Below are 19663 nucleotides of genomic sequence, written 5' to 3' on the forward strand. Positions count from 1 at the left end.
CACTGCAGCTATAGCATATCTGTCCTCAACTTGGCTTGATTCTGTCTGTATTCCTTTCTGGTCAGCGTTGAGGCCTTCTTTGCCTTTCTTCTATGTCTTACTCTGCCTTCATCTCCTGCTTCTTGCCCAACTCTGCCACTATTCAGGAGCAGGTGACTAAACTTTTACCCTTCCTTTAACTTACCTTTTATCCTTCCATTTCCAGTTCTCCTTGCGGTGGTCATCACATCTGTTTGTCAGTCTAACATGTCTTTATCAAGGGCCAGTCCTTTTCTGTTTGGAGCGGAATCCTTTCTTTCATGTAGAAACCTACATGTATATACAACAAATGTATTTTTATCTACAGGATAATACTGCCTCAAATAATTTTATGACTCAAGTTAACTTTTTAGGTGTTTGCCCTTTTAAGTATGATTGGTTTTGAACTGTTAATTGCATTTTAAACATGATGCATTCAGTAGACACTTTTTTCCTAATTATAACTCATCTCTGAATGCATTGTGCAAATCAAAAGGAAAATAGGACTCAGTGAACAAAACTTGTATTTCGATGCTTATTTAAGAGTACATCGGTGAATTTGAATTTTGATATCATACTTGGTACTTGGAATTGGAATATACTTTATTAAAGCTTGAAAACACTAGTATTTGAATTTTAGGATTCATCACAAACCATGTCTTTTGCCTCTTTTGTTACCTAGTTTCAACCAAAGGGATTGGATGCCCTTAGAGATTTTTTCTAGAGGGTTTGGGTCTTAACTTTAAGATGTTTTCAATTTTAGTAATAAATAAAATTTACACAAGTTTCAGAGAACTACCAACTCTCAGTAGTTAATTTTCATGAAGATGTTTGGATAGTAGCATGTTTTAGTATTAGTTTAACCTTGAAAGAAGAAATTGGTTCTGATTTGCCACCTTTTGTGTATCTACTGAAATGCCATTTCAGAATGTATACAAGTACTTTCAGAATTAGGAAAAAAGTGAAAACTTCAACAGAACATATCGTTATTAATGGGATGAACCTTATATTTGAAATTAACTCTGAGTGAGTTAAGTATAGGTGTAAACTAAAATATATTGTGAGTTTGAATACCACTAATAACTTTACTTTGTTGCAGTTTACACAGTAACCTGTCCACAGGATACTAATAGTTTGTTAGTCGTTCTTTGGACTGGGATTAATTTTATAACTACAAGAAGCATAATTTTACTACTCTAAATTCAGATCCAATTTCATAGTAAAAAGTTGTTTCATGATTTTCCCCCAAAGGGAATACCTTTTGTTTAATATTTATTACCCAAGTGTTTTGTTTTGTTTTTAAGAGAGAGAAAGGGAAAAGGAGAAAGAGATAGAAATTGATGAGAGGGAAACATCAATTGGCTACCTCCTGCTTGCCCAGATTTGGAGATCAAGCCCCCAACCTGGGCGTGTGTCCTATCCAGGAATGGAACTGGTGATTTCTTGGTGCATGGGACCACGCTCAGCCACTGAGCCGCGCCAGCTGGGCTACCCAAGTGTTCTTGATAGGAAATTAATGTACCGAAAATCTTAAGAAAACTTATAGGGACAAAAAGAGAAAATAATGTGTATTTCATTGTTTCTTGGGAAGTTTTCTTTTTCATTTGGTTTGATGGGAATGGACAGTGTGTCTTAGGGGAATGATTTGAAATTTATTTAGGATAGCTTTGAGGTTAAGAAAAAATGAGCAGAGGCCAGCCAGCATTGTGCTACGCAACTCCAGGAGGCCACGAACTCACAATTTTCTGTAAATGGCGGCCACTTCCAAAGCTGTGATTTGTTAAAATACCTTGCTCAAGAATATGACTGATTGAGAAAAGAGCACATTTGGGTTAATATAATAGCTAATATTTACTGAGAGCTTACTATTGCCAGACACCATTCTAAGTATGTCAGTGTGTATTTAATCCTCACAACAACCCAAATGGGGTAGGTATTAATATCTTCCTTTGACAGATGAGTAAACTGAAGCCTAGAGAAATGTAACTTGCTGAGATCAAATTTACGACTGCTTAAGATCAAGCAGCTAAGTAGAGACAACTTGAGTCCGGATCTATTTCTGTGAAATAGGAAGTCAGGGGCAGGCTTCAAGGTTTAGACTCGCCCCTCAGAGCCTTTTGACTGCACACAATTTTAACATGCTTTTCACACTCAAGAAGCTCAGGAAACCTAACTACAGCTGAGATCACCTCTTGTTATTCAGAGCTGACAATTCATTGCCTTCTGACCCCTCGTGGCTCCCTTATTTGGAACTTAACTCAGACTCCCTTATGGGAGGAGCACTAATTAGCACATAATCAAGAGTACAAAATAATCCTCTAAGCGCCAAAGAAGATCTGGCTTAGAGGGTGCAGCCTGCCAGAATCCACCCTCCAAAATCCAGGTGATGTGTCCACTTTGCCTCTCCTTGATGGCCCAAAGGTGTCACCTTGGCACACCGCAAACAGGTAATAGGTGCGCGGTGCAGGCTCCCGCAGTCAACATTTCACTAATTCCCCGATTTGCTATATCCAGTCTGTGGGCTTAGGAACCAGGTAAGTAAGCTTAGTAGAGTTGTGTAATGCCAGGAACATTTAAGTCAAGAAGTGTGTCTTTAGCGCCTTCTGCATCCCATCCCTACAAGGAAACAGGAAGGAGCACGGACATCGGAGAGGAGGGAGAATTCGGGCTGGCGTGTCTCAGTTTGGGGGAACAGAGTTCCAGGTAGAGACAAAGTGTGGGGTTCTTTAAGAGGGTGCGGCCGACTTGTCCTGGGAGCCGGGACGCCCCGCCCTGGGGGCGTGGCGCCGCGCGTCATGCTGACGCGCCCTGCACGTGGGGCGGCTAGGGGCGGGGCCACGCCCACCTCACGCGCCGCTTCCGGCTGTCTAGGATTCCGCGCCTGCGCACTGCCGCCCGCCCCGCCCCGTGGCCTCCGGGGCAGGAGCGGGCGATGGTGCTGTCTGAGTTGGCCGTCCGCCTCAACTGCGCCGAGTACAAGAACTGGGTGAAGGCGGGCCACTGCCTGCTGCTGCTGCGCCGCTGCCTGCAGGGCTTTGTGGGCCGGGAGATGCTGGCCTTCCACCGCGGCCTGCTCGCCTGCGCCCCCGGCCTGGGCCCGGGCGCCACCTGCCGCGGCGGCTCCAGGTGCAGCCCCCGCGCCCGCCAGGTGAGCATCCGGCCCGGGGCCTTGACCGCTGCGCTTCCCCACCCCATCCCCTTGCCCGCCCCGCGGCCCCCCTTTCCCACCCCCCCACCCCCCGTTCCGAGCTCAGTGTCGCGTGCCCTCCCTGGTGCGGGGCTCAGATGCCCAAATGCCTCTCCCTCCCCGCCGCCCCCTGTAGTTTCAGCCTCAGTGTCGGGTGTGCGCCGAGTGGAAACGGGAGATTCTGAAGCATCACACCAACCGAAACGGGGACGTCCACTGGGGCAACTGCCGGCCGGGCCGCTGGCCCGCGGACGCCTGGGAGGTGGCCAAGGTAAGCACCTGCGGGCGATCGGGTCGGGTGGGAGGGGTGCCACCGCGGGTAACCTCAGGGCTGGTGTCTGGGCGGCCCGGGGCTGTGCTGTCGGACCCAACCCCCCTTAGGGAAGCAGAGACTTCCTGCTACCCGTCTGCTTCCTGGAGGCGTGAGTTCGCTACTCCTGCTGGCGAAGCTGGAGGAAGGATCCGCGCGGGAGATGCTGGGACCGGGTGCAGAGCGAGGGTCACGGGCACAGGCGCCGAGGGGGCGTCATGACATGCGGTTTTGAGGGAAGCGGCTCAGATACTCATCTTGGTTCTCGGGTACCATGAGGACGGCCAAGTGAGCGAAGGCAAGAGAAGGCCACCCCATGAAGGACTTTCAGTGCCCGCCCGTCTAGGGAATGAAACTTCGGAGCTGGGGGAGGCAGCCAGATGGAAGGATTCCATGAGACTTGTTTTTAGATTTTGGCAGTTTGACGTACTAATTGGGCCAAGTGGGGAATTTTTGTTGTTGTTGTTGCCTTTTTGATGTTTGCCAGAAGCCGTGGAGGGGGTGGGGAGGCGCAGGCAGCCTCCTTGCCAGCGAGCAGCGGGCACAGGCTCGGTGCCTGGGACGCAGAAATCAGTCCCCACTCACGCTGCGGTGAAGTGCCGCGGGGCCAGCCTCTGTTCGCTAACCCCAAAAATGAACTTGAACTGTATCAGCACCCCAGCCTGTTGGCTGTCATGGTCCAGTAAACCCCCAAACCTGCACCCTCTGCCCCATTTTTTTCTAAGCCAACTTCTCCGTTTACCTAGACAAGAAAACACCTTAAAACTCCATCTTTTACTGTGACGGTCCCTCACCCGTTTGTTCTCTGCTGCTGCTTTTATACCCTCGGAATTCTCTGGAAGCACAGGCCACCTGTTTATGCCACTTGGCGTTGCTGTCACCTACAGACCTTCTAGTTCATACTCTTTCTAACCCCCTCTTCCTTTTTTCTCCTTCTCTGAACTGGCCTGGCCCAGCTCCAGCCCTGATGGCACCATCGTCTGCTTCTGCTGAGAGGAACAATCTCCCAGGGAGCTGACTGGTTTCACTTTCCGTTTTTCTTTTCTTTTCTTTTCTTTTAATGAGCACTGTTTATTGATTTATTTGTTTTCCCCCACTCCCCATCCCCCACCCCTTTTGGCAACCATCAGCTTGTTCTTTATATGAGTCTTTCTATTTTGTTTTGTTTATTCATTTGTTTTTTAGATGCAACATGTAAGTGAGATCATATGGTATTTGTCTTTCTCTAATTTATTTCACTTAGCATAATACCCTCTAGGTCCGTCCATGTTGTCACAAATGGCAAGAAGAAAACAGAAGCACTAATTCAAAAAGATATATACACTCCTAGGTTCATTCCAGCATTACTAGTAACAGCCAAGATAGAGTAGCAGCTGAGCCCTAACCGGTGTGGTTCAGTGGATAGAGTGTCAGCCTGCAGACTGAAGGGTCCCAGGTTCGATTCCGGTCAAGGGCATGTACCTGGGTTGCGGGCACATCCCCAGTAGGGGGTGTGCAGGAGGCAGCTGATCAATGGACGTTTCTCTCTCATTGATGTTTCTAAGTATCCTTCTCCTTCCTCTCTGTAAAAAATCAATAAAATAGCCGAAACCGGTTTGGCTCAGTGGATAGAGCGTCGGCCTGCGGACTGAGAGGTCCCAGGTTCGATTCCGGTCAAGGGCATGTACCTGGGTTGCGGGCATATCCCCAGTGGGGGATGTGCAGGAGGCAGCTGATCGATGATTCTCTCTCATCGATGTTTCTAACTCTCTATCTCTCTCCCTTCCTCTCTGTAAAAAATCAATAAAAAAATATAAAAAAAAACTATAAAAAAATCAATAAAATATATTTTAAAAAGAGAGAAGCAGCTGAAGTGTCTATCAATAGATGAATGAATAAAGAATATGGTGTGTATGTATGTGTACAATGGAATCTTATTTGACAGTTAGAAAAAGGAAATCTTGGTGGACCGGGGTGGCTGAGTGGTTGAACATCAACACATGAGCCAAGAGGTCACCAGTTTTAGAGGGGGCAGGGGGAGAGAGAGAGAGAGAGAGAGAGAGAGAAACATCGATGCCACAGAAAACATCGATTGGTTGCCTTCTGTACATGCCCTGACCACAGGTTGAACCTGCAGCCCTTCATTATATGGGATGATGCTCCAGCCAACTGAGCCACCCTGGCCAGGGCTCCAATCATTCTTGCTTCCTCTCTTCCCGAACTCTCACTACCCTCTTTGTACCTGCACAGTCGATATGAAATCCTCCTTCTCTCCATCTCTGCGTCACACTCTCGCCCTCCCCTTTTTATTCCCTTGCCTAAAGCCCGTGGGTGGCTTTCTGATGCCCTTGGAATGCATGTCAGACTCCTTTCCAGAGCCAGGAAGGCCCAGCGTGGTCTGGCCCTTGTTCATTTCTCCACCCTCACCCCCCTCTCCCCCTCCTCAGTGCAGACACAGCAGGCGGCAGTGAGAGGCAATAGGCGCGCTTCACAGAGCTGCGTCTGACACATGGAGCACATGGCATGCGACATAGTTTTAAGAAACGGCTTTCAGGGGCAGTAGAACCCCCCTGTCGGCTTCTGTTTCTAGAGAAAAGGAATAATCACTAGAATAAAACGCCATTGTGCAAGAGACGGGTTCACACGGGCGAGAAAATGCCAGCCAGAACATGCCTTGTCGTGGGAAAGAAAGCCATACCTGGTCTTGAGGCAGCTAAGGCTCCTCTAACTTGCTCTTTTCCTCAGCAGTAGCTGGAGCGACAAGCAGAGTTTCTCCTTCCTTTTCTTGGAATTCGCTTGTGCTGCTCTAGCTGATTTCTCTGTTAGCCTGTGTAGCATCCGGAACAGGCTTCTTTCAGAGGCTGGCGTGTCGGTGGCTGTGCAGATACAGAAAGACGGGGATGGCACTGGCCACCGTACCCTGTGATAGGAGCCATTTAGGGTAGATGGCTTTTTTTCTTAATGACATGAGGCTCAGGTGTAGCACCCCCGCCATCAGGAACACGGCCCTGATCCCCCCCCTGGGCAGCCCTGTAGGAGGCAGTGCTGTAGCTTGCCTACTGAAATGTTTGTTTTCCAGGGAACTCTTTATTTAGAGTTCTCATCGCACGCAGTTTCTCATGTGTCATCTTTTCCAGTCCCTTGGCAGCATGTGCTCCTGAGCTGCTGAGCTTGGTAAAGTTGTTGCCTTCAGATGTAAATTTGGCAAGATTTCAGGCCAGAAATGTGCCCCAGCCTTGCTATAGCACCATTTGGGGGGGAGGGGGGGTTGTGCCAGAAAATGCTGTGAAAGGCAAGATCCTGCTAGAACAGGCCCTTCTGCTGTCATCTAGTGCCTGCAGGCCCGACTGGCCCGCACCGTCAGCAGGGTAATCGCCCGCGTCTAAGGCCTGTTTACTGGCACGTGCCAGGCGCCAAGCAAGTGCTTTACTCGCATTAACTCGTTTAATTCTTGCAACGCACTTCGGGGTACATGAGAGAATTGCAGTCAACTCGGGAAACAGACACGTGACATTGGCCCCAGTAGCTCACGGGCCTGGAGGAAACTCAGGCGCCCCTCCCCCTCCCTCCCACAGGCCTTCATGCCCCGCGGACTGGCAGACAAAGCGGGACCCGAGGAATGTGATGCCGTGGCTCTTTTAAACCTCATCAACTCCTGCGATCACTTCATGGTTGATCGAAAGAAAGTCACAGAGGTAAGAGCTGTCCGACTGCGGTCCCTACAGTGGGAGTCAGTCACGTATGTTGTGTGGAGCCCGCTGAGAAACACCCGGTGATGTTGAAGCAGCGCGCAGGCGCAGCCCCCAGCCCCTCCCCAAACACCGACGTGCACAGAAACCTAGACTTGGCGTCAGAGCTGGCACCGCTCAGCAGGCTCGTGGCGCTCACAGGCGTCACCTTCTGTGACGTCCAGGATCTCCTGTGCAAATGCAGTCAGGAGACTGGCCTCCTGTTCTTCCTAACGAACGCTTCCTGGCAACTCGCTGTTGTACCTTTCTCACATTTCTCTTCTGTGTTCTACCACCAACAGAAGCAAAGCTATCTTTAGTGTTAAAAACTGTGTGTGCAGAGCAATGCATCATTCTGTTCATGGTATGACAGCATTTGAGTCCTGCCCTTCTAAATTTCATTGGCAAGCCCGGCCAGTGTGGCTCAGTGGTTGAGTGTTGACCTTTGAACCAGGAGGTCACGGTTCGATTCCCGGTCAGGGCACATGCCCCGGTTGCGGGCTCCATCCCCTCTGTGGGGTGTGCAGGACACAGTTGATCCATGATTCTCTCTCATTATGGATGTGTCTGTCTCTCTCTCCCTCTTCCTTCCTCTCTGAAATCAGTAAAAGTATTTTTAAAAAACTTTTAAAAATGTAACTGACAAGACCAAGTTACATAGAACTGGAGAAAATAGGAACACTACTGAATAAAGGCCAGAATAGATCACTATGTCAGATCTCCTTGGAGATTTAGACAGAATTCTCTCTTTCACCAGAGAACAGCTCTACACAGTTATTGCTCTGAGGGGCATAGAAGAGAGTACATTTGAATGGAGTATTTATAGCATGTAGAGAAAATGCATGTATATTCTGCTAGGTTGCCAGCGGCTAAAAGGACTGAGAAGCCTCTTAACAAAGATGTGGAAGACTTGCCGTGCATTAATGAACATATGATTACACAGCACCATCTGTCTTAAAACACAAGCTAAAGGTGGTCTTTCATCATGGTTTCTGCAACAAAAAGCTCCCTTGGCCCAGCTTCCTGGGGTTCCAGCCATAGTTAAAGGCTTTTTGCATTTTCTGCTTTAGCCTTGGGTGTGCGCAGAGCCGCTGGCCAATACTCTTGCTCTTTGGCGGGTGGTTTTCAGCTAAGCGACAGTCCAGCCAGTCACAAGGTTTCAAGGACTAAGGGTAGGTGTAAGCTTGTTTGTATTTCTTTCCCTGATGAATTTATTACTCAAGTGGCAGGGGGTTGAACATAACAAAAAGCCTTTCTGCAACTTTTTTTTTTTAATATGTTTTGTTCTTTTTATTGATTTCAGAGAGAGGGAGGGAAAGGGAGAGAGAGAACCATGGGTCGGCTGCCTCCTGCATGCCCACAACCCGGGCCTGTGCCCTGACCGGGAATGGAACCGTGACCTCCTGGTTCATAGGTGGACGCTCAGCCACTGAGCCACGCCGGCCGGGCTGCAACTTTCTTTGAAGCTACAGAAATGTCAGTTTACCCCACTGTTTGTCTTTGAAGCCTTTTACCTTTTTCTGTCTTTCTGTAGGTGATTAAGTGTCGTAACGATATCATGCACTCTTCAGAGATGAAGGTATCTTCTATGTGGCTTCGAGATTTCCAGATGAAGATCCAAAATTTTCTGAATGAATTCCATAATGTCCCAGAGATTGTGGAGGCATACTCCAGAATAGAAGAGGTAAAGATTAGGTTGAACACTTTTGGCATAAAGAACTAAGGGGAGCCCTAGCTGGTTTGGCTCACTGTATAGAGCGTCGGCCTGGGGACTGAAGGGTCCCAGGTTCGATTCCAGTCAAGGGCATGTACCTTGGTTGCAGGCTCATTTCCAGTAAGGGGTGTGCAGGAGGCAGCTGATTAATGCTTCTCTCTCATCGATGTTTCTAACTCTATCCCTCTCCCTTCCTCTCTGTAAAAAATCAATAAATATATTTAAAAAAAAAAAAAGAACTAAGGGGAGCCCTAGCCGGTGTGGCTCAGTGGATAAGGCGTCGGCCTGTGGACTGAAGGGTCCCGGGTTCAATTCCAGTCAAGGGCACATGCCCGGGTTGTGAGCTTGATCCCCAGTAGGGGGTGTTCAGGAGGCAGCTGATCAATGTTTACATCTCTCCCTCTCCCTTCCTCTCTGAAATCAATAAAAAAAAATTTTTTTTAAAGAACTAAGGGGGAAAAGTAGCGACAGTCACTCATTTAGAATTTGAAGTTTATTAGGTTTAAGTGAAATTTTAGCGTGTCAACAGGGCAAAACATGTTGATATGAAATCTAGAATTGTACTGGGCTAGGAAGCTTTTCTGTGGTCACAGGATGCTATTAAAATGGGTCCAGTCAGTGATAATTCATTATAAATGCTTCAAGTCATCCAGTGGAACTTCTTTTTCATGCAATCAGTTCATATGTTTGTTCGGCATTCCAACAGCTGTTGACATCTGACTGGGCTGTCCTCATCCCCGAGGAAGACCATCGAGATGGGTGTGAGTATGAAACAGGCATTTACCTGAGTGAGAGCCAAGTCCACGAAATCGAAACGGAATTTCTAAAGGAAAAACTTCAAGAGATTTATCTTCAAGCAAAAGAGCAAGAGGTGCTGCCAGAAGAGGTAAACAAAAATAAAAATTACTATATCCTCTGTGTGAGTGAACAAGACAGAGACACCAGGGAGGAAGAGTAGCTCCTCGTAGGGTATTCCCAGCCGTGTTTCTGATTTATAAGACGAGTAATTGCCAGAAATGAATCTCCTTTTGGCATAGATGAATATTACCTTTAAACGGTTCTTTTCGCGTCGTCAGCACACATGTCAGTGCCTGATATGTGCCATCGAGTGGAACCACATGGTAAGGCTGCCACAGAACTCTGAACCGCCGCTCTAGAGAGTCTATAAGTGGGGGTGGGGTTGTGGAAAAAGGGCTTTGCTGAGAAGGTGCTGTTGAGCTGGGACTAACAGAATCAGCTCAGAGTTTGACAAATGGACAAGAGAAGAAGGGCGTTCTCGGCAGAAGGAACAGCACCTGTCAAGGCATGAAAGCAGCTTGGGCCCGGCCGGCATGGCTCAGTTGCTGAGCGTTGACCTATGAACCAGGAGGTCACAGTTCAATTGCCAGTCAGGGCATGTGCCCGCGTTGTGGGCTTGATCCCCAGTAGGGGGCATGCAGGTGGCAGCCGATCCATCATTCTCTCTCATCCTTGATGTTTCTCTTCCTCTCCCTTCCTCTCTCTGAAATCACTATTTTTTAAAAAGAAAGAATAGCTTGGGCCTGGACAGTGACAAGGAGGAGGCATGATCAGATGTGAGGTGGTCAGGTAGGTTGAAGCCATATTTTGAAAGATTTTCTGGGCTTCACCCAGGGGTTGGAGCCGACAGGTGTTTGTTTGTTTGTTTTAAATCCTCACCTGAGGATCTGTTTATTGATTGTAGGGAGAGAGAGCGTGCCCTCCCTGGCACACCATAGGCCTATAAAGTGATGAATACGACTGCTAAGTCTTCTGTGTTCTCAGTCCATGGGCTTCATCTTGCTTTATTTTAAAATGCATAGAGCCAGCCCCACTTCCCTTCCTGCTGCTGCTTCCAGAAGGCCAGCAGGGGCTCGGGATCATGGCCCCGGAGTCGTCCCGAGTCCCCTCTTCCCTCTTGAGGGAGCTGCAGTTCTTTCCCGTTTGTGTAACAAAGAGCAAAACACACCAGCAGCACCACACTCAAGCCAGGAGTCCGTGTGAGCTGCGCGCTGGAAGGGAACCTGCCATCACTTTATCACAGCCCCTGCTTCGCACGCGAGGCAGCAGCCCCAAGGAGCGGGCTCTGTGGGACGGAAGGCTGCCGGCTGGGCCTGCGGGCTGGCGTGGGTGCCCTCGCTCTGGGCCTGTGCCTCTCATGCCTCACTGCATCTTGTATCACCGCAGAGCTGGCGACTGGACATTTCGAACCCTCATTATCTCTGTTTTCCAGGAGCAAATTGGGGTTAATTGGCTTGTTCTCTGGGTCCCAAGTCTCTAGATAGGGTTGATAAGTTCTCATTTCGCATGCTTTTGTTCAGTAGACCATGGCATTTCTCTTGCTGTTTCCATTGATCAAAATGTAAATTCAGATTGATTGGCATGTTATCTCTAAGAAGTTGAAGGTTGGCTTTCCACGATGTGTGGAACTTGACCTTGTTTGGCAGTTCAGTCCCAGATATGGTTATCCGTGTTCTCCAGGGTCAGCCTCCAAAGGCAGATGATGCGATAGCCCGCATTTCGGTGGCTCTGAGATGCCATCCATTGTAAGACACAACATGGATCCGTTACTTCTAAGACAGAAAAAAAAAATGCTGCCAATTTATTGTAAGACACTCAGTGGTAAGATGCATTCTCATTTGACATGTTAAAATATGAAAAAACAGCAACACATGCATCCAGGAATGAAGGAATACGGTGATTATATTATGAGCACAGGACTTTTTCTGTCAGTATTTAACAAGACCTGTTTCTGGGATTCGGTAAGAGAGTGGGAGTCGGTGGAAAGCCAAGCTGAGGAAGCATGGCTCATGGTGGTAATTTAGGGTGACGGTTCCCAGAATGCCTCATGGAGCTCATGGCAGAGACCTCGTCATGTCCGTTCTTTCCTGTTCGATCGACGCGCCGAAATGATATATAACGTTATCAAGGGGCCCCCGGAATACGCTGTGTGTGCGTGACTGTGCTTGTCACTGCGCTCTGCGTCAGAGCCGCGGGGAGCAGCAGCCGGCCAGCTCCCTGGGGACAGGTGTGGCGTGTGGCCACCAAGGGCCGGCTGCCACCCCAGCGCCCCTCGCCTGGCCCCGCTGCCCCCCCTGCTCTGTTCAGACCTGGGAGTTTAAAATGCAGCTGAAGAACATTGAGCGCAGGAAGCGGCTAAGAAAACAGGGGCAGGACTTGCATGTTCTCGAAATTCATCACTGATCTCAACAACCCCGGCGCGGGCCCCGCTCCGTGGAGCGTGTGTGGCGCACAGACCCGGCCAGCGTGTGCCCGGCTCTGCGGGAAGGGCCGGGGAGGCGGGGCCTGCGGCGTGCTGTGTGTGCTGGGGAAGGGGAACTGGTGTGATCTTCATTTTCCGTGTTTATGGTTTCCAGATTGATTCTCTAAAGCCCAGGTGTCCTTCAGGAGCTGCGGGCTTGTTTCCAGCCGGGTCATAAACAGCTCCATGTGCTTCCTAACCTCCCCGGCCCTCCCTGCCCGCTGTGCATCTGGGCGACAAGCCACAGCCCGTCTTCCCCTCCCTTCCGTCCCGGGACATCATCCCGCGTCTCTGGCTGTTTTATTCGCTGGCATCACAGTCACCTGGGTGCTTGCTGAGTGCCCCCCCCCCCAGACCTGCATGGGAATCAATCATGTGCACCCTAAACTTTAAGGACCACCTTCCTGCTAGGGGTAGGGCACTCCACCACGTTCCTTCATTAGAGTTAGATCTCCCTGACTTAGCTTGAGGTTGGAGTTCCCCATTTAAAAAACTTCATCAGCCCTGACCGGTGTGGCTCAGTGGATAGAGCGTCGGCCTGCGGACTAAAGGGTCCCAGGTTCGATTCTGGTCAAGGCATGTACCTTGGTTGCGGGCACATCCCCAGTAGGGAGTGTGCAGGAGGCAGCTGATCGATGTTTCTCTCTCATCGATGTTTCTTTTTTTTTTTTTGGTCTTTTTTTTTTAAAATTAAATCTTTATTGTTCAGATTATTACATTTGTTCCTCCTTTTTCCCCCCATAACTCCCCTCCTTCCAGTTCCCACCTCATCGATGTTTCTAACTCTCTATTCCTCTCTGTAAAAAATCAATTAAAAAATATTTAAAAAAATAAAAAACTTCATCAGCCCTGGCTGGTTTGGCTCAGTGGATAGATCGTCAGCCTGCAGACCGAAGGGTCCCGGGTTCGATTCCAATCAAGAGCACATACTTTGGTTGCAGGCTTCTCCCCGGCCTGCGCCCTGGTCAGGGCTCTTGCAGGAGGCAACCAATCGGTGTGTCTCTCTCACATCAATGTTTCTCTCTCTTTCCCTCTCTCTTCCACTCTCACTAAAAATCAATGGAAGAATATCCTCCAATGGGGATTAACAACAACAAAACTTCATCATACCCCAAAGTACAAGTCACTCTCACCTTGCTCACAAGCACAGTGGCCAGCTAGCCTGAGTTTTATTTCGTTTGGGTACAGGATGCTTTGTTTTAAAGGGTTTGGCTTGGTTTGGTTTGTCCGTGGGCAGGTGGCTGTAGCCAAGGTTTCTGTCCCTCAGTGAACACATGAGCAGGAGCCCGACTTGGAGCTGGGACTTTTCACTTGAATCCCAAGCCCATCAGATTCTCTGACTGTCCATTGTGTGGTTTCTTTCTGCAGATCTTAAATCGCCTGGAAGCGGTAAGAGAATTTCTAAGAAGCAATGAGGATCTTAGGAGCAGTCTTTCAGAGGATCTGCAGAAGCTGGCCAGCCTGTGTCCACAGCATCAAACACGGGATTCAAAGGAGCCTGGGGTACAGGCAGCCGCAGGGGAGGTCTGAGGTGAGCTTAGGACCTGATGGTAAATAAGCACAGAACAACCTCGCCTCTTTGATGTCGGTTCTCTAAGTCGGGCCACAGCGGACACACCGTCTCTGAGGTTTCCCTGTCCTCACTGGAGCGCAGGGACCCTGGGCTTGGTGCTCTTTCCAGTTGAGGGTTCTCACGTGTGAGGGAAATCGGCATACACTCCCTGCCAGCCTGTGTAGCCGAATGTGCCCACTGAAGATGTGAGCAGCCCTGAGTGATGCCCACGGTGCCAGCTCTCAGCTGTGGCATTCATAGCGACTTGTTCATTTCCATAAGAAAACCGCACTGTGCAGTATTTTAGTTCCTTCCCCTCAAATAAAATTCAATCTCTTCTTTTATTTTAGGTTGCCCTTGGGCCAAACCAGACCTGTTCTTTGAAAGTCAGCACGACTTCGCCCTCAGCCGCCCTTTTCTGTGCAAAAGGGGAGACTCCCAGAGCACTCTGCCCGCTCAGAGGGATGCTGTGTCCCTGAACTTCCCTTTCTCCTGTGGGGGTATCGCTTTATACTCCTAAGCGTGGTGTTGTTAGATACTCTTATGTCAAAACTGTTACCCAGGGGTCTTCGGTGTTTTTGTTTTGTTTTGTTTTGTTTTGTTACTATTTAAAAGGTGATGTTCTTTTCTGGTCCTAAACTCTGGCTGCTAAGCGCAGTCCCGTCCTGCCCCCACCCCCTCCTTCCTGAAAGTCTCATTCATGAGGAGGCCCAAGGCGCAAGCTGTGTGTCAGAGTTGAGATATAAATCCTTCCTTTCTGGAAGAAGGCAAGAAAAACAATGTCCCAGAAGGCCATTTTCTAGCCATTTCCAATTAGTTACAGACCTGGTAGCCTGAGGCAGTAGGACAAGAAGGTGGGTTGGTCGGGGCAGGGCTGGAGAACAGTGACTTGACTGACCAAAGTGGGGGGCGGGGGGGGGCGTGTCCCAGGTCAGCATCACAAACGAATGTTGGGAAAAGGCCCCCAGTTGCTGGCACTTAGGAGGAGTGACCTGCCTTGGCTCACTGAGACCCTAAGTGCTGAGACGACATTTTCTTTTCAACAGATTCACGAGTTCATTCATCGTCTGTTCCTTTTACCCAAAATGTCTTCCCCTTTCGGACTTTGTTCTGCTGTGGTGCTAGCCGTGGTGCCTCTGAACCTTCAGGGACAGAATTGCCACAGTCCCCGCTGCCCAGGTCCCAGCCGCCTGGAGGAGGGGCCCAAGTGAAGCTGAGCTCTTGCTTCCTTGGCTGCCCATCCAGGATGTGACCTGGCCCTGGCTGGTGTGGCTCAATGGATAGAGCATTGGCCTGCAGACCAATGGGTCCGGATTCGATTCTAGTCAAGGGCACGTGCCTTGATTGCAGGCTCCTCCCCGGCCTGGGCCCTGGTCAGGGCGCCAGCAGGAGGCAACCAATCGATGTGTTTCTCTCATATTGATGTTGCTCTCTGTCTCCCTTTCTTTTCCACTCTCCCTTAAAAAAAAAAAAAAAAAAAAAAAATCTATGCAAAATATCCTTGGGTGAGGATTAACAAACAAAACAAAAAAAACTTTTTTAAAAAAGGAAAAAATTTAAAAATGGATGTGATCTGTAGAGATGGGGGCGGGTATTCAATGTAAATATTTTTACATTAAAAGGCACTTAATGTACTTTTATAAAACCTAGATATATGCAGATGTGCCTGTAACTTCCTGTTTGAATCTTTCTTGTTACTCTTTTTTTTGGGGGGCGGGGAGAGGTTTGTTTTGTTTTGTTTTGTTTTTTTGGTACCAAAACCTGGGAACGAACCATGCTCTTTGGTCTTTAATCTTACATTTTCTCTCTCCCTTCATTTTACGGAATTCCTTGAGATGACTTCAGTAGTAAAGAAACAAGAATTTTCATTCATCTTACAACTCCCCCCAAACTAAGAAACCTTGCAGTGTTTTCTAGCTTCTAGATAAAAGATACAAAATTTGGCATCAAATTAAATCTTGATTCACTAACCAATTTTAGACCTCCCTTCCAACTTTAGGGACTTTGGGGTTATTACACTTTATTTTCAAACCTCTCACATCTAGTTAGCTTTTCCTTATCTATTCAACAAACATTGATCAATGTCAACCACGTGCCAGGCATTGAATAAATGCAGATGTGAGGATTTTAAAGGTACAGACGATGGCCTGTGTCTATGAGCTTTCATCTTACTGGATTTAATGTCCGCTCTGGTAAATTAAGATACTGTTCCAAAAACTACTGACAGCATTTGATTACATTGAAATTGAAACGAAGGAAGACATTCCCTGAGAAGGCTTAAAGCAAATGTGACGTATACAGGGACATCCCCTGTGGGCCTCCTACAGACCTGTGCGGTGGGAACAGTATGCACCGAAGGGTAGTCACAGAATTGGCAGCCAGCCATCAGGAGGGGGCTGGTTAAGTAAGTCACAGCACAGCCATGCTGCAGAGTATTATGCAGTCAGTAAAAAGGAGAGAATGAGGAAGTGCTATGGAATACTCTGAGACATATTAAGTAGAAAAGCAGAATGTTAGCAATGCTATAGAACTATTTGTATTTTAAAATAACAGCTCTGCGAAAGGAATTGGGGTTGAGAGGGGTGGTTCGAAGAAATTGGGCTTTTCTACTTTGTATGCTCCCAGGTGAAATTTTTACAACATACACTCGTGTCTTTTGTAATTTTTTTTTTGTTTAAAATTTTATATTTCAGAATAAAGAGACATGAACAATATGAATTCAAACTGTGAGTCATGTGTCACATTTCCTATAATCTGTCGTAGCCTCCGTTTTTGTGGGGGTCAGCTCCGCCTTGGGGTGTTCCTGAGCTGTCAAGGTCAGAAGCAGCCCCGGAAGTGGCTGCTCCCCACCCCCCACTCCCTGCCTGCCCTTCCCCCCTCCCCCGCCCGCTCCCCCAGGCTTTGTTTGATCTCGCAGTGCCTTGTTTTCATCCAACAATGCCATGCACTCAGTCTCTCCCTGGGACACAATGAGGTGGTTCGTGGTTTTGAAAGAATTAGAGGAGCCTGGCCAGTGTGGCTCAGGGTTGAGCCTCAACCTATGAACCAAGAGGTCAGGGTTCAATGCCCAGTCAGGGCACAGGCCCGGGTTGTGGGCTCATCCCCAGTGTGGGGGCGTGCAGGAGGCAGCCGATCCATGATTCTCTCTCATCATGAATGTTTCTCTTTCTCTCTCCCTCTGAAATCAATAAAAATATATTTAAAAAAAAATAATTAGCGGAGAAAAATGGTTTTAGCATCATAGTTGCAGAGATATGGCAATTCTTTGGATTTTAGCCTGCGCTTTGCCAGGAAGCTCAGAGGACTTCAGGAAGGACTTGGGACTTCTTAAACTCAGTGTAAAACACAAAATCTTGGAAATAACAAGCATGTGTCAGTAACAGAAACTTCAGGAAAAATAACTGCCAATTCGGAAAATGTTATTGGCCTCATAAACTCATTGTAGGGATCTGTAGACAGTTTCAGTTAAATTGCAAAGGCCAGAAAGGATATGTTTGAGAGTTTGGGGACATTATGAAATTACTATACCCCAATGATTTGAAAGGTTTGTTTTTATTAAAGTACTAGAGGCCCAGTGCGCAAAATTCATGCACAGACGGGGGGGGGGGGGGTCGCAGGTGGCGGGGGGGGGGGGGGGAGTTGTCCCTCAGCCCAGCCTGTACCCTCTCCAATCTGGGACCCCTTGAGGGATGTCTGACTGCCCGTTTACGCCCGATCCCACTGGGACTGCTGGCTCCCAGCCGCTTGCCTGCCTGCCTGCCTGATTGCCCCTAACCACTTCTGTCTGCCAGCCTGATCACCCCCTAACTACTCCCCTGCCAGCCCGATTGCCCCTAACTGCCCTCCCCTGCTGGCCTGGTCACCCCTAACTGCTGTCCCCTGCTGGCTTGGTCACCCCTAACTGCCCTCCCTCCCCTGCAGGTCCAGTCACCCCTAACTGCCCTCCTCTGCAGGCCTGGTCCCCCCCAACTACCCTCCTCTGCTGGCCTGGTCACCCCCAACTGCCCTCCCCTGCAGGCATGGTCGCCCCTAACTGCCCCCCCCACAGGCCTAGTTGTCCCCAACAGCCCTCCCTTTCAGGCCTGGTCACCCCTAACTGCCCTCCCCTGCTGGCTTGGTCATGCCTAACTGTCCTCCCCTGCTGACCTGATTGCCCCCAACTGCCCTCCCTTGCAGGCCTGGTCCCCCTCAACTGCCCTCCTCTGCCAGCCTGGTCACCCCCAACTGCCCTCCCCTGCAGGCCTAGTCACCCCCAACTGCCTTCCCCTGCTGATCTGATCACCCCCAACTGCCCTCCCCTGCAGGCCATCTTGTGGTAGCCATCTTGTGTGTTGGGAGTGATAGTCAATTTGCATATTACTCTTTATTATATAGGATTAGTCATGTGTATGGCTTTCAGCATGAATATCCCAGGTGACAAAGGGTTAGATCTCTTAGTTGGGTGGGCATAGTATGAATTGGATCCTGTGAGTAGAGATTGCATTAGAGTAGAGGTGTCATCTTTTGGGTGTTTTCCCTAATGAATTTGCCCTCTAGATTATAAATGTAGAGTGATAGGAAATTCTCAGCAGGCAGTACCCCCTTTTTCTCTTACCAGGTTAATTAGAAACCTGCCTGCTCTGGAGTGTGTTCAATAGACAGTGGCCTTTTATTGAAATCTAATACTCAACTTACAAAATACATTCTGTAAGACAGGTCTAAAAATATTAATCTCTACTCATATCATAGCAAAGGGGACAATCCTTCAAAGTTTTAATAAAAATCTTGATACAAGGTTATGATTCATTTCAGAACTGGAAGAACAGCTTTTTATTACTGCATGGGCATTTTTATGTCAGAGTTGCGTGTGGGGGAGCCAGCCGAGGATGGCCCCCAATGATGGCCACCTCCTGGTATTCCCACCCTTGTATCATCCTCTCACGGTGGACCATGTGGCTGAGGGAACCCAGGTGAGGTGATGGAACATCACTTCCCAGATTAAGCTTGGAGAAACCAGAGCTTCCTCCTCGGGCTTCCTCTCTCTTGGAACACCTGCTGTGGGGGAAGCATGTGGGAAGCAGCCCTGTGGCCCACCGGGCATGGAACTGAAGCCTCCTGCAAATTGTGAGTTTGAAAGTGGGGTTCTCTAGCCCCAGGCAAGTCTCCAGAGACTGCAGTCCTGCTGGACAGCTAAAAGACCCTGAGCCAGTGCAAGCACCCAGCTAAGCCCCTCCCTTTCCTGACTCTCAGAAATTGTGAGATAATAACTAATTTTTTATTATTTATTTTTTTTAAATTAAATCTTTATTGTTCAGATTATTACAGTTGTTCCTCTTTGTCCCCCCAATAGCTCCCCTCCACCCGGTTCCCACCCCACCCTCTGCCCTTACTCCCCCCCCCCCACCCATGTCCTCATCCATGGGTGTAAGATTTTTGTTCAGTCTCTTCCTGCACCCCCCACACCCCTTTCCCCCCAAGAATAGCCAGTCCACTCCCTTTCTATGCCCCTGATTCTATTATATTCACCAGTTTATTCTGTTCATCAGATTATTTATTCACTTGATTTTTAGATTCACTTGTTGATAGATGTGTATTTGTTGTTCATAATTTGTATCTTTACCTTTTTCTTCTTCTCTTCCTCTTCTTAAAGGATACCTTTCAGCATTTCATCTAATACTGGTTTGGTGGTGATGAACTCCTTTAGCTTTTCCTTATCTGTGAAGCTCTTTATATGACCTTCAATTCTGAATGATAGCTTTGCTGGATAAAGTAATCTTGGTTGTAGGTTCTTGGCACTCATCACTTTGAATATTTCTTGCCACTCCCTTCTGGCCTGCAAAGTTTCTGTTGAGAAATCAGCTGACAGTCGTATGGGTATTCCCTTGTAGGTAACTGACTTTTTTTCTCTTGCTGCTTTTAAGATTCTCTCTTTGTCTT

The 19663-nt window shown here is 48.5% G+C and overlaps 1 protein-coding gene across 1 annotated transcript; it reads left to right on the forward strand.

The window, feature by feature from the left end:
- The first annotated feature begins 1587 nt into the window (after positions 1 to 1587).
- Positions 1588 to 16463, forward strand: LOC308511300 (uncharacterized protein CXorf38). The gene is made up of 7 exons (XM_081081336.1): positions 1588 to 3166; positions 3342 to 3476; positions 7070 to 7189; positions 8757 to 8906; positions 9643 to 9822; positions 13564 to 13726; positions 14098 to 16463. Exons 1-6 carry the CDS (start codon positions 2951 to 2953, stop codon positions 13723 to 13725), a joined length of 963 nt encoding a protein of 320 aa, XP_080937462.1. The 5' UTR covers positions 1588 to 2950; the 3' UTR covers position 13726; positions 14098 to 16463.
- Positions 16464 to 19663: the final 3200 nt, after the last annotated feature.

Source organism: Myotis nattereri (assembly GCF_964212035.1).
Source record: "Myotis nattereri genome assembly, chromosome: X".
NCBI lineage: Eukaryota > Metazoa > Chordata > Mammalia > Chiroptera > Vespertilionidae > Myotis > Myotis nattereri.